The 15633-nt window shown below is 41.5% G+C and overlaps 1 protein-coding gene across 3 annotated transcripts in view; it reads left to right on the top strand.

Annotated features, from left to right (window-relative positions):
* Window positions 1-15633, top strand: part of CNTNAP5 (contactin associated protein family member 5) — a 296300-nt gene that overhangs the window by 154183 nt on the left and 126484 nt on the right. For all 3 annotated transcript variants that reach the window (XR_012588190.1, XM_074593548.1, XM_074593549.1), the window contains exons 8-10: window positions 4159-4423; window positions 6844-6993; window positions 8116-8287. Coding sequence is in view for 2 of the 3 variants with exons in the window: in XM_074593548.1 (XP_074449649.1) it covers window positions 4159-4423; window positions 6844-6993; window positions 8116-8287 (587 nt within the window). In the remaining variant the exon portion in view is untranslated. The remainder of the gene's footprint in view (window positions 1-4158; window positions 4424-6843; window positions 6994-8115; window positions 8288-15633) is intronic.

Here is a 15633-nt window from a genome sequence, read left to right as displayed (position 1 = left end):
GTGATCTTGGCCGGTATCCTTTGGTAGGCTAAATGTTGAGGATTTCAGTTCAGCGAGGGGGATGTATAAGAAGCTCATCACCAATTGCCCTGACTGTGGTGTTGCACCGGTCTGTCTTCATTCAACAGTACATAAATACTACATGAAGAAAGGCCAGAAAAGACTGAAATGATTCATTAAAGTTATGTAGGTTTTATTGAAGTCCCGCAGAAGTCACTGGAAAGACTCCAGTCAGTTTTGGATGAGGTTTATGGCTCAGAGGATCTTCCGTGTAATCCACTTTTATCCTCATCACTTAGCAACTGTGTTCTTCCATTCTCTTTTTAATAGGAGAGGCTCTGATTCTTCCTTAAAATGCTGTAACATGCTGTTGCCTGCTCATTCAACATCCTACTTGATCAAGAACCACCTCTGCAGCTGTATCCCACCTGCAGAAATCTGGGATGATTGCACTCTTGTCTTGAGACAAGCGTCATGGCAGCCGGTGAACAAATTGTGAATATCTCCATTGCATTTTTAGGTTCAGAAGGTTCCTCATATAAGAACTCTTTTGGAAAGATTTCACTGCTTGTTAGAGGAGTCATTAATCCCGTCTGGAGACACCGGGCTCGATGGAATTATCAAATGCCACATGATAGCTGGAGATTCCGGCAGCTGGGTAGAGCTGAGTGTCTCCTATATTTTCTCTAGGGATTAGACTCTTCTTATCCCATTTCCTAGCCAATGAGCTTTTACTTTTCAGTTAAACTGGGTTCAATTATGAAATCAAGTGTCTGCTAGAAGTCTTGCGTAGTACCCTGGAGAATTCCAGAACTGCTGCCAATTAAAGCAAAATGCTTCTGATCAGATGCAGGTTTAGAGGGAGCTGTTTACTTCTCTGACTTGGAGCTGCTGGAATAATTTGTCTGAGAATAACATTCAGGGCAAATTTAACAAGTTTTTGTAATGGGAACCTAACCGACTTCAGTGGATGAACATTTGTCAAAGTAACCGTGGTGTATTTCTTTTCTGAATTTGCGTGTTATTGTCTCTAGGAAGGTATAAAGCATTGGTCAGTCAGCAGCTATTGTTGGTGCGTATTAACTACATCATCTGGTTTTGCTCTGGAATGCTGCTATAAGAAGATGTTCCCCTCCTAAATGACTCAGTTGAACTGATTTAAGTTCCCAAAAGGCAAACAAGCCTCTTTTCTCTCCTGCAAACGTACCTTTAATCCCATGTACACAAAATATTGCAGCACCACATTTATACGTTCCCACCTGCTTGTTCTTGTGGCAGGAGGGATCACACCTGCTCTCCATCAGTTTAGTCAATGGAGAGGCTACAGAGCCTGAAGTCTCACCTGGTTAAGCATGGGAGGAGAAGAGCAGATCCTGCCTATATGTCCCTATTGGCCATGGGTTCACTTAGCACTCTTTGCTGCTCCTGTCCAAGGGCAAGACTTTTGTGCAGATCCCAGATGGCATGAGTTACTAGCTAGTATGAATGACTAGAGAGTGCTGCTGAGTCACAACAATCCATGAGTTTAGGACTAGTTGCACGTGCTGAGAACCTCATATCAACAGCAGACAGAAATTTGGCCTTATATTTGGGCCCATGCATATGCATCAGGGATGCTTTGCTATGGTGCTGCTGCAAGCACCTGAGAGAATATTTATTACATGGGGTCGTTACTGGCTTATTTTAAGATTGTCTTATAGTTTGTTCTGCATTGTGAACGCTTTTCTTCGTCTTAGCATTCACCTTCTCTGACACTGCTAAGTCAGTCTAGGCATAGCTTGTTATGCTGGTAGGTAAAATCTGCAAAAAGCTTTGAGACACAAATCCTATCTGAATGTTGCAAATACTCCCCTCTAAAGACTTGCATTTTGTTACAGCCTCCCACTGCCAGTGAGGCAAATTAGATACTTGAGTGCAGACCCAGATAATGTTTGAACTTTCCTCCAAGCTCCAGTGTTTATATGTGTAAAATCTGTAAATGTTTTACAACTTTCTGTGGAGTTACTTGAATCACTGTAAATGTCTAAAATCCCAAAGAAAAATTGTCATCGGCATTTTAAATGTCTAAACCTTTAAAAAGCTCTAGAGAAAGTTAACTCTATTTGTGTATATCACTGCAGCTGACTGTCTTTGTTTTATGTAATTTGCCATGAATTCAACCGAAAATGGAGGTGGAAATGTAACAATAACAAAAAAAAAAAAAAGCCGGTGGCATCTCTTATGCAGACAAAACCTAGCAGGTAGTAGTAACTTTTTAAAGGTTGAGGGCAAATTTCCATTCTGCTTCCCACCTGACTAATGTTCAGGTGAGTTTGGATAAACTTTGGATTATATCTCAAAACTATATATAATTCTAACATGATATACCCATGGAGACCTTTAGGCATTGCTAAATCTGGTATGTAGCATTCTACGGCCTAACAGGGCAGGGAATACATAAATAGCTTGATATAGATATATATCCATCAAGGGTTGTTTCATCCAGTGATAACTCGGTCTTTTTCTGGCACTTGTGTCTTTTCCAGTTTAAAATAAAGAGTAGAAAGACATTTGAAAGTGATAGGAAACGGTTCCATCAGCTGTCTGAGATTTCAGAGAGGAATTCCCCAAGCACTGTACAACTTTCTAGACATCCATCAAGTGCTGTTCATTATAATTATCCTGTTAGAGCGAGGTACCAGCTCTGATAAGAAGCAGTGCCATGGAGAAAGCCTTTTACTCCGATGTTTTTATCAGATTCCAGTTGGTATTTTGCAAGTAGCCTAGTTCAAAGCAAGCTGGCTGCAACAACGTCCTGGAGTGGCTTTGAAAGATTTGGCTCCTTAAATGCGTCCTGGCTTTATATGTTGTTAAGGTTTTATTGCATGGCTTGAACGACCTGGTTGGGTAATCTACAATGACTGAACAAAACGATGGGGTTGCTTCGTCTACAGACTACAGTGATACATGCTGGTACACATTCTGCTGACTGCTTTGAGTAAATGTGCTGCTCTTCTGGGCAAATAGCACCATTGATTTCAGGGCTGGATGACTGAGGTGATCAACTAAGTTTGGCATTGAAATGGTGTTGGATTTCACCATGCTTGCGGTGTATGTAACGTTTTAATAATTCCTCAGAATGCCCCCTGGAAACTATGAGACCTAGAACTGGCCAGGAAATCTCACTGTTGTTTCATCCCACTATAAGGACTGTATTCAAGTGACATCTTCTTTGAATTTTCTTACGAATTTTTGAAATAATTTCAGAATAATTATTTTTAATTATCTGTGTTGTTGTTATTCTTAAGTGGACTTTTATTATTTGGAGTAGCACAGGGCTGTGTGGCTCTAAGAAAACATAACCAGTACTGCCACTGCAAGCTCTATATTGAATATTTGAAATAAACTCAGGAAATTTGCCTCATGTTTTGCTGCATGTAGTAGATTCAAGTAGATGAGACAGTTTTTACTTTTAAGGTTATGTAGTGTTGGTGTAAATGGGCAAAAAAGTACTGTCATTAATGGCTGCATTTGGACTTAGATTTAGAATAAAACTAGTTTGTTTGGTTGGATCCCTGTGCATTGGAGGATGCTTTGTTTTTTCACTTGCAGCTTGCCTTGTTCTCACCCCTGTAGTCCCGTAAGTGCAGAGCCAATGCAGGACAGTTGGATCACATCCCACAGCACACGAAGGTTCAAGTGGACTTGCTAGGGCTTCAGTGTCAGTTCCTGAAGTCAACAGAGACCCAAATGAGTTTGATTTTATTGACATAAAGCTAAACTTGACCTCGACATGAGAGGTGCTAGAAAACACAAAGCAGATGTGGCCACAGGGAGATGGTCTGTCTGGACTACCAAATGAGCCCTTCTGCACACAGGAATTGTCTTGATATGGGACATTTGGACATGTTTAGATCCTTCTAGGAACTGAGGTTTTGATTTTTGATCCACCTCACTTCCATTTTGGGGTGAAAGTAAAATATTGAAGTCAGCTGTGCTTTCCCAGAATGGACAGATACATTTCCTAATGAGTTCCAAATATTTATATCTGAATAACAATACTGATTTCAGCTTTGAGGGCCATTAGAAATCCAATGAGCTTATTTAACTATGAATGTTTTGGAATGACCAGAAAAAAAAGTTGTCATGTTGATTATGTTTGATTTTTATTATTTGCAGGGGAACGTCACCTTTTCCTGCTCAGAACCACAAATTGTTCCTATCACCTTTGTCAGTGCCACTCGAAGCTACTTGCTACTACCCGGCACTCCTCAAATTGACGGTTTGTCAGTCAGCTTCCAATTTCGAACGTGGAATAAAGACGGCTTACTTCTGTTCACTGAATTGTCTGAAAATTCGGGATCTCTCTTGGTTTATCTTCATAGTGGGAGATTGACACTACTTATTCAGAAAGAGACGGAGAACCCAGTGGAAATCAGTGAAGGTACTTTAGTTTTGTTTGCTCTCATCTCTCCCCCTTTAAAATACAAAGGTCCAACGCCACAGGATGAAAGGATGGTGAAATAAGGAAGCACCCAATCTTCCTTTCTTTTTTCAAATTCCCTCTTGCTTTCCAGTGGTAGAACCACGCTGTGCAGCTTGAGGTTGGTCTAAGCATGGAAAGTTGGCATCCTGAGATCTCCATACTCAGCGTATCTGACAATTAGCTCAGCCTCTGTGTTCTTAAACAGTCACGCTAAATTTTCTTCAGTCGGTCACTGAAGACCTTCTTGTTTCCCGTCCTCAGAGTGTGCTGAAATCAGCTGGGAGCCAGCTCAGCCGCTGCACTGTTCCCCCAGCAGAAGTTAAGGCAGCCTCAGAGCTGATTTTTTTGATCTGACTGTAGATTCAAGACGGTGAAATTGTAAACACTTACCAGAACGTCTATGCAGAGACAACAGGGAAACAACTTCAGCCTGTATAACAGAGGCAGGACGAGAGTGGCCCAGCTGCCATCCCAGTGAGACCTGTATAAGCCGTGCTGGCAACCCAAACAGAAATGTTCTTAGCCCAGGGCCTCTGCACTTCCCTGGCTGCTGTGATTGAACACCCAGTTTCCAAAGGTGGATGAGTAATAGACTGATGGAACTCAGATGGAACTTAATAATAATAATAGTATTTTTCTGAAAGAGCAGCTGTTTAATAATATGTAATATTAAAATATTCCCAGTACAGACTAAAAGAGGGCAGATGTGTCTATTAAAAGAAGCAGAGATAAAATCTGACAGAGTTGTCAAAGTGGAGCTGTTCCATATGCGTGTTTCATTCCCCTTTGCGATAGAAAATGAGGCGGCCCTGCATCTATCCTTATTTATGTAGATTGCTGCAGCCTTAGCTTGCAGCAATTCAATGCTAAAAACTGAATTTCCAGCCTATATTGCAGTCCTAATTAAATTGTTGACAAAGCTGAGACAATGTCAATATTTGGGTGGGTGTATTTAGTTTTGTGTAGTTCTGAAATCATGAACCTGAGCCCAGCCTTTGGTGCTATCCAAAACATTGCTAAACTACCTACTTACACATGGAAAAATACGCAGAAATTGCAAGTGCCATGTTCTGCAGATGTCAGGTACTCAAAATAAACTCATGCTTGCTCAAGAATGGACCTATTTTTGCCCCAAATGGGACCTATTTTGTTTTGACATCTTTTCAAATTTTAACAACGTTCCACTTCTAAATGGACTTGTTCTTGGTGAAAAATGATCCATTTTTGCTGGGAAACCGGCCTCTTATTCTATGGAAATTGTGCATACGTTAACAGCCATTACTCTGGAAATTGTCTCATTTTCAAATTCATAATGAAATGGCTTTTCATACGTATTACACCCACTTTTTTTTATTTTGTTTTGAACTGTTCTCACACCTGTTTGTGTCGCTAAGTGCTTGTTTGTTTCTTCTGAAAGCTACATTAACAAAAAATATTCTGTTAGGGAGGGGAGTAAATACTAGTTGTCTGTGCCTGGTCTCAGTGACTCCTGCCTGACGGCAGCGTTTTTTGAACTGTAATTAGGTTACTTTTGATCTGCACCACTGTGTGTGAGCACTGGAGCTTGCCCAATGATTTTTGTGGCTGTCAGAATAGAGGATGTGGAGTTTCTTCATAGCTGTGCGGTGCTATTTCAAGATCCATGAGATGCAACACTGATTTTCACAATAAGGAAACAGAGAGGTTATTTCCCACTTGGCACAAGTGTCTGCAAGAGAAAGAGGCAACCCAGTACCATAATATCTCACGTACATTCATAGGTTCCTGGTCAGAGCAACAATCCCAGCTCTCACAAGACCCATGTTGAAATCCAATATAGAAAAGCTTTGGTACATCCTTCAGTAAGACTGTGTGCCAACTTAGTGCTGAAGGGTTTTGAGAAACACAAATCCTACCGATACCTACTGGAATTTCTCAGGTTTCTTATTGGAGCCTGAGACAGGGTATGACCATCTCCCTGAATCTAATCCTCTGCAATCTCAGGCATGTGTTTACTACCAGAAGCTGAACAGAGATCTACTCTGTGTGCTCCTGTGAGCTATAAGCATTTTCCAACAGGCTGAAAATAAGACATAAACACCCACAAAATGTAATAATTGATAACAGAAAAGTTGCTGAGTGCCTACAGTACCAGAAGCAGGTTAGATTAAAATGTGAGATGACCTAAATATTCTCAAAAGCTTTCTTTTTCTTGGGCCATTTCTTCTATACCAGTTGTTTTTTTTTACAGAGGTAATGAGTTCTTTTCAGCTGCCAGTTCTCCCTATTTTAGAGTCAGCTGCACATTTGTGGTCACAAGTTGGGAGCAAAAGGAGATTTGAAGAACACAGTTGCCTCCTGAACCTCTTTTTTCACCCTTTGTACTTGCTTTTTGCCAGGCACCAGTCTCCACGATGGGCTTTGGCATTCTGTTAACATCAATGCCAGAAGACATCGCATTACCCTGACACTGGATAACAATGCTGCCACTGCTAGCCATGCAACCACTGTCTCAAGGATCTACTCTGGGAACAGCTACTATTTTGGAGGTAGGTTGTTTCAGACAGATGCAGGACAGGTTTTTGTGATGAAGATCCTCGGGTGCTCACCAATGAGTACTCTACAGCCAAGAGCAAATGTTGTAAAAACTGATTTTATACCCCCTATTGAGTTGCAGTGCATACAGCACTGTGGGAAGATTGAAGGGTCTTGGTCAATCCTGACAGAGAGAGAACGAGCAGAACTACTAACACAGCCCTAAAAGTGGACTGCTGGTAGTGGTAGCCAATGAGTATACCTACATGTAGCTGGCAAAACATGCAAAAGCTACATAGCTGTATTAGCCAGAAGTGTTTTTTCTAGTTAAAAGGCCTGAAAACTAGTATTATTAATATTCCTGTAGATATCACTGTCCTGATCAGGCTCAGTGACTTTATACTTCAGAGCTTAATTGACATGGGGTCAGATCTACAAAGACAGGTAGATACTGTGCTGTCATGGAAATGAATGTAGGTTTAGCTTAATTTTGAAAATGGAAAGAACAGTCTTGAAAAATACTACCTTCTGCTTTTTGGAGCGGAAGCATTAATTTAGGTAGAGGGAGTGTCATCAACTGTCTTTTTATCTAATATATTTCTGCGTGGTGCTTAACGCAGTGAGGCTCTGATCTTGATGAACCCTCTGGATACAGCACTAAGGATGCGCAGGAGACGTTAGATCTGAGAGCTGGCCAAATACTGAGGAAGCTCAGATACAAATGGTTTTCTTGCTTACTGTCCACAGGATTTCATCCTTTTACTCTGTGGATTGCCTCAGCAGCAGAATTTAACCCATAATGATTTTACAATTTGCACAGCTTTTTTATGGCAGTCAGTTGCTATCAACTGCAGAGTTTAAGAAAATGGAAGAAACCACTTTTTGATCTTGCTTAGTACATGTGAAAATCACATAGTCTGATGTTTCCAGTGGTTGTTCTCTCTTCGTTTTTTTTTTCTCTTAAAAAAAAATACATTTTTTTTCTTACTGAATGACTTATAATACAGAAGGTTGCGTAGCACAAGGAATTAAAACACTTGGAATAATGAGCCTTCAAGTTCTTGCATCAGGAAATCCCAGCAGAAATAGATGAACATTCCAATATTCTTCTCTGCCTCTTCTCTTTTTACCCACAGGGTGCCCTGACAATTTCACCGATTCCCAATGTTTAAATCCCATTACTGCTTTTCAAGGCTGTATGAGGCTCATCTTTATTGATAACCAGCCCAAGGACCTCATTTTAGTTCAGCAAGGCTCCCTGGGGAATTTTAGTGATTTACACATTGATCTGTGTGGCATCAAAGACAGGTAATTATTGTTTCCTCTTTCTTGTATTTGTTCTTTTTTTCATCCTAGTGGTTTATAAATACAGGTTGCATTAAGTGAAAATTCTAATCTGCCAACATTACGGATATTAGGCATAATAGAGCTGCTAATAGAAAATATTACAGCAAAGATAGGAGGACTGGAGGGGAAATGGTTTCAATTACATGAGGCTCTCTTCACATTGACTTGTAGGAAATAGAGTATGCAAATTCAATCAAACTACAGATTGGTGAAAGGATTAAATTTTATGCATAAACAACATTTGATTGCTTTGAAGTTTTAGAGGGGAATGAAAGAGAAGGAAAAATTATTTGATTCATCAGAACATGTCACCCCCTTAATATACTAGCTGGCTTTGCTTAAGTAGATCATTTACAATTTTTCTTGTTAGCCATTACAGCACAGCCCATTTATAATGAAGATATGGTACACCTCATGCAACATACTGCCCATTCGGTAGGACAATATAAAGATGAAATGTCTGTATCTACCAGAGACACATTTCAGTTTAAATACTGATCTGAATCCCTTCTAAGCTGAAACCTGACAGGAAATCCAAATTGTCTTATAAAGAATAGTGAGGAAATAAACAACCAGGGTTTTTTTTGGTTTTTTTTTGTTTTGTTTTTTTTTTAAGTATTTCCTAATTTCTCCTTTTCTTCCTACAGATTTTTAGTGTCTAAATATTTCTTAATTATTTCTGCAAATGTATATTTTGAAGTTAGTATGTGGAATAAGGCAATGGGTTTGGGTTTTTTTTAAATCTAACTAAGTTCTGAAAAATGGAAATGGAACTGCTGGAAATTTCACGTGCTTCAGATAGTTAAGGATAGTAAAGATATTTTCGAAATGCATTAGAATGTTTAAGCATTTAACGTATTTTTTTCAGAGATATTGCTTAGAGAGGTGGAGCTGAAGGCCAATATCCATTAACACTTACTATAGGAGGGATCATCCTGCTGAAACTGAAATCTTTTGAAAAGTGGGCAAAACCTCTATTGTGTGAGAGCTTTGTGCTCATCTTTGATGTTCATGTTTGTTAACTTCTGCGAATAAAATACTGACTGGGCGGGCGTGTTGATCTGCTTGAGGGTAGGTTGGCTCTGCAGAGGGATCTGGACAGGCTGGACCGATGGGCTGAGGCCAATGGTATGAGGTTCAACAAGGCCAAGTGCCGGGTCCTGCACTTGGGTCACAACAACCCCATGCAGCGCTACAGGATTGGGGCAGAATGGCTTGAAAGCAGCTCGACAGAAAAGGACTTGGGAGTGTTGGTTGACAGCCGGCTGAATATGAGCCAGCAGTGTGCCCAGGTGGCCAAGAAGGCCAACAGCATCCTAGCCTGTATCAGGAATAGTGTGGTGAGCCGGACTAGGGAAGTGATCATCCCCCTGTACTCGGCACTGGTGAGGCCCCACCTCGAGTACTGCGTTCAGTTTTGGGCCCCTCGCTACAAGAGGGACATTGAGGTGTTGGAGCGTGTCCAGAGAAGGGCTACAAAGTTGGTGAGGGGCCTGGAGGACAAACCTTATGAAGAACGACTGAGGGAGCTGGGGTTGTTTAGCCTGGAAAAGAGGAGGCTGAGGGGAGACCTTATCACCGTCTACAACTACCTGAAAGGAGGTTGTAGAGAGATGGGGGCTGACCTCTTCTCCCTGGTGACAAGTGATAGGACGAGGGGAAACGGGTTCAAGTTACGTCAGGGGAGGTTTAGATTAGATATTAGGAGACATTTTTTCACTGAAAGGGTTATTAAACACTGGAATAGGCTGCCCAGGGAGGTGGTGGATTCACCATCTCTGGAGGTGTTTAAAAAAAGGGTAGATGGGGCACTGAGGGACATGGTTTAGAAGTGGCTCTTGTCAGGGTAGGCTAAAGGTTGGACTCGATGATCTTAAAGGTCCCTTCCAACCTCAACAATTCTATGATTCTATGACTCTGCTGTTTAACGATGACTGAATTCAGGGGGATATGAATTTCACACTTGGTGTGCCTCAAATGGTAGGCGGAGTTGATAAGGTGCAGCTGATTTAACAGAAGGAAGTAAAATGCAAACTTTCCTGAGAATTAAGAGAAAGAACGTATTTTGCTGTTTTCTTGGAAAAACAGATTCTTTAAGATCAAGCGGACCATTCAAAGGCAGCTTGTGTATTTGTATACTGAAACAGAAAAGAACTCTTCTGTTATGATGCAGAGGTGCTGTGGTACATCTCCAGTGCCTTCATTGTCACCAAGCCCAGGCTACAATGTAAATCTGTGGTACCTACTGCAAGTGTCTCCCTCATCTTCAGTATCCCCAGGATGACAAGTGTTAGTCTGTGATCATACCGTACAATTATTTGGGGCAGGGATCCAAACATAGTAAGAATGGTGTTGCTTTGCATAATCATTGCCTCGAATATATCACACACGTAAACAAAAGTTATATGTGATCTACTGAAGATTAAAGCACTCTCTTCCAATGCGGTTCTCTGGACAGCCTTAAATTTATGTGTCTGTACTATATGATCTAGGTAGACCTATAGTAGATAAGATCTATAGTAGTTATGACCATACAGTAGATATGATCTACCTAGATCATATAGAAGATATGATTACAAAACCAACGTAGGTTAAAAAAAGGGAAAAAAGGATTTGATTTACAGTTGGCGAAAGTGATTCCTTTATGGCTGGATTTGGTGTGTGGTGCCCTGAAGGGGAAGAGAGAAGCCTGCGGTGTGGGAAAGTGTTGGACTGAAGTTCAGAAATTCCCTTCGTCATAGAAGGGCGTGAGCCTTGCTAGAGCCATGGGGATTGCAGCTTTCTCGTTCAGTGAAACACCCAGTGCGCTCTCCCTGTCTGGCAACTCCAATAACTAAAGCTGTTTCGCGCTAAAGCTGTTTTGCAGGGAAGAAGAAAGGATTTCTTTTTGGGTTTTTTTTGGGGTCCAAATCATATTACACGTTTTACACATTTGGAACACAATTTCGAAAGAGGTTAAATTTACAGAATAGATTCCAAGAAGTTACAAAAGTTGTTTGAAGATTCACAGGTGAAGTACTGCTGGTGCAGTACTGAAGTCAAGAGTGGTCGTAGCAGCGTAGCAGTTGGAAAGAGGGATGACATTCAAAGAAAATACAGGCAAGAAGCAATTCCTTTGCGTTATTTTGCCAAAACAAGGGATCCTAAGCCAGTGAATGAGCTGGGGAAAGACCGAACAAGAAAGCATTCGTGGAGTGTGTTCCTCCTAACCATTTTTGAAAATTTTTGGTTCTGTAAGCCTTTATTATGGCATAATTGGTTACAGCAAACTATAGATGGGAAGTTTGGGAAAATAGGAGATTTTAATTCAAATCTAAAGACCGTGTTGCTGTCTAGTCTGCGTGGTGTACCCTTGAGTATGTTTTCAAATCTTGTTCAAAGTAGTTCATTGCACAAAATGTCTGATACTTCCAGTCACTGTAATTCAACTCGTCACCGTAGTTCAGCTAGTGCTCTGTATCGCAGTAGCTCTGGGCTACCGGAAAGTTGGGGTCTAGCTCCAGGCGTGCAGTATCCAGCTGCTCCTTCTCTCTGTATAAGGACTTAGCATCTTCTCTGAGAAATGTGATCCCCCCTTTCTTAATTATAAGATTTATTGCTGTGTGCACTGTAAAGCACGTGTTTTTGTAATTTTAACGCATGTGGGTATTGTGTAGCTTAATTAACATGTAAATGGGACATTTGTCTTAGTTATCTAAGCAAAAACCCTCTTTTATCTAAGCAAAAACTCTCTTTTGAGGAATATGCCTCTATTTAGAAAGCAGTTTATTTGTTACAGGCTTGTAGGCCAAGCTCATTCAGAACCGGGCTCTGAAAGCAGGCGTTAGACAGCTCACTGCAGCTTGTGCTGGCTCTTAAAAAGAGAATTAATGACTTTGTTTTGAAAGATGATAAACTGGGACTACTACTGATGCCGGCAGTATGTTTTTGAGAGAGGATCTAGTTGTGTAAGCATATTATACATGCACACTCCCACACACACCCTGGGATTCCCTGTATTAAGTGATGAGCCTCCATTAATTTAAATGGAGCTGTCTTAGGGACTAAGCCTTAATGTCTCATCGTCTCTCATCGCTAGTATTTTAACTATATGTGTGCCTAAGTGAACTTGACATGAATGCTTTCTGTCTCCCTGTATTTGTTATTTCCATCCTTCAGCATCTCTTTTTCAAGAAATACCTGCCTTGTCACTAGCAGAGCTATCAGAGAACACACAAAAAAAATGGGGATGTCCGTAGAAATATACAGAGTTTTGCCGCCTTTCCGTTTGGTGGCTGGGGAGACAGTGCCAAGTGAAGATGCTTTTGGAGACACAAGCAAACTTGACCCTGTTGCTTACCCTGCTTTGAGCAGGGAGTTTTTGCTAGAGATCTCCAGAGGCTCCTTGCAGCCTGGGCGATCCTGTGAATCCCCAGTAGCTGCCTGGCTGGGAGGGAAGTTCAGGATGGATCACTGAGAGCTGGGATTAGCAGATAACACACAGAAAAGTCTTGTCTTCCATGCTTTTAGTAGGATTTTAAGAAATTGTATGGTCTGGGGTTGAATATGGCAATCTGGACTGTTCCGATGATGGAAGAAGGCTAGTTAGCACCATCTCCTATTGAGAGACTGCTTGTTTCTTGCCCTCAGCTGCATTGCCAGCATCACTAATGTTCCTACTGCTGCATATGAAGTCATCTCTGATTTGCCATCTCCTCGTATGGTACCTACATGTTGTCCTTAGGTGACACATCCTGGGCAAGGAGAGGCATCCCAAATTTATTTGTACCAGAGCTGTGTCTGCTGCACAAGCCTTGCAAAGTAGTACGGTATTACCTTCTTCACCTCCTTCAAGACAAAGCTGTTCCTGCAAATTGTTCCCAATGCCTTGTGGAACAGGAAAGTAGAATCTGTAGGAGGAAGCAATTTTTCTTGTAGTAATGTGTGTGTAGGACTCTTGGCATTATCCCCACTGCCTGCCTACTGTTAATCTGGCTAACTTGTCTTTTTTTTTCTTTTGTTCGTAGTACGTATGTTTGCTGTGGTTATCCAAATATGCAGATTGCACAGTCTTTTCTGAGGGTGTTGCAAAGTGTGGTGCTTACACCGCTCCGGTTATGAAGTGTCAGAGGTCATAGCTGCCTGCAATGCACTTATCCCTATTCCAATGAGAGGTAAAGAAAAAATGATAAAATATCCTCCTAAGCTATAGAGGTCTGCTCCATGTTTAAAAGGAAATAGATTTCATTTTATCCTTCATTGTTGTTGCCTTTTCAGAATTTCTGCCTCGTTAGGAGTGCAGGTGCACATCAGGAGTTGTTTGCTTTACACTGAATTAATAAATCAGAAAATACAGTTTCGTACAGCATGCTGGCATTTTCCCTCTATGGCATGGTACAGAGCAGAGGGTAACAAGGCAGAGATGTCGGGAAGTGAAGGTGCTGTGAAGTGCTTGGATTCAGAGACTTTTTGTTGGGGAGGGAAGGAGATATCTCTGAGTATCTATGCAGTCTCTTGCAGCTGTACATGTACTACATTGACCATCTCTGACAAAAAGCCATCTGGCATAGGCCCAAACAAATAAACGCAGACTCCCTTTGAATTTATTTTCAGTTCCGAGTGATATAGATTAAGTTCATGGCTACAGGGACCATGCAGCCTTCACTCCTGGTGTTTTGCACTGTAAGTGTATTTTGAGAAGGGAGGCATCTTCTGGGGGTGACACATTAAACGTAGAAGCTTCCAGGGGAAAGCCTGAGCAGTGAGAAAGTCTAATGAGAAAAGAATAACACTTTCTGTCTTTGGCCCTTAATCTGTAGGGAGGGCATCAGTGTCAAGGGATGAGGAGGTGGCAAGCAGCATAAAAAATTGATTTGCTTCTTACAGATGCTGTAAGTCGGAAGGAATTCACTCCCTTCTCTTGAGCTCCACTAAGTCTCTAGCTTTAAGCATACGGCCAGGATCCCTGTCCTTCACCTGCAGGTAGTGTGTTAGGGGCTTTACAGATAGAAGCTGGAAAGACTTTCCTAAGTACTTCTGGTTTAGAGAAGAAAAAAAAAAAGGAAAAAAAAAACCAACACAAAAATACAACAGGATGTCTTTTTCCTAATGGTGTCTTCACTTATGCATTTCCCTCCTTTACAGTGTTTGTAAAGACTTCTTGACCCTGTCAAACAGCCTTCTGGAAATGGGTTAGGGGTGCGGTTACAGAAACTTCCCACTCAGCAGGGTAAGAAGTCACATCTGCATCTAGCGCAGCGGCCAGCTGGACAGTGTGGCTGGCGCAGAGCTCTTCTTTCAGTCTTTTTAGCGCTGATGAAAGTCACAAGGCTGCTGTCCCTAGAGGTGCCCGTGCTTCCCTTCCGCGGCTTAGCACATGCGGAGGGTTGAGTCTTCTTCTGCCTTCTCAAACTAACAAAACCTAACCTGTTCCTTCAGGATAGCAGTAACAAAAGTATTGGTTTCTCTATGCTAATACTGTTTCTCTAACCTGAGGTTTATTCAGTGCTGTGATGGGCCACAAACTCAGATCAGTTGCTTTTTCTTCGTGCAATATTTTCTCTTGTTGGCTTAGAAGGAAAACATGCTTGCTGCTATTCCCCTGATCTAAGCAGGACCCCTGAGCCATAGCGTTGATATCAAAATACCAAGCTGTTAGTATCTACAGCCTTTGTTTTGAAATTTGGGGTAACTTGCAACTCTACAAATCTTGAAATACAAAACTGAGCAAAACAGGTGGGCAAACATGAAGTAAACACTAGCCAGGGTTGCCACTTGGTGTTTAGCTGTCCTAGGTTCATTAGCGGTCAGGCTTCTAGATTTCTATTCTCTATACACGTATTCAGGCCCAAACTGTTTCTTGAATGGCCCTGTCTATATGAAAAGACATAAAATAGGTCTAGAAAACATCCGCTGCAAAGAAAGACTGATTACATTCTGGTTCTTTAATCAGAAGAGATTGCTGAGGGGAGGCAGCTTAATGTCTTCAGGTGCTAAAAGGCTGCTGTAGTGCAAAAGGGAATAATCATATTTTCTGACCAGGATGTATAGGAGAGCAGCCTGCCTGAGGAAACTGTGAAGTCTCTGTCACTGGAAGGCTTTCGGAGGAGGTTAGATGAGTCTGTGAGAAATAGCAAACACAGGTATGGTTGATCCTGCCTTGGGGTGTGAGCACGGACTAAGTGATCTTCTGAGTTCCCTCCAGCTCTCTGCAATTCTGTTGCATTTGCTCAGGCTTCTCCTCCGGCTGTAACAGCTGTGTCTTGTTCTTGCTCTAGGGTTTCTGAAATGTCCACAACAATAACACTGCTTAAGAAAAAAACAAAACC

This window comes from Larus michahellis, chromosome 7 (genome assembly GCF_964199755.1).
Source record: "Larus michahellis chromosome 7, bLarMic1.1, whole genome shotgun sequence".
Classification (NCBI taxonomy): domain Eukaryota; kingdom Metazoa; phylum Chordata; class Aves; order Charadriiformes; family Laridae; genus Larus; species Larus michahellis.
The sequence above is the reverse complement of the archived record's forward strand: the minus strand, read 5'-3'. Positions and strand labels throughout refer to the sequence as shown.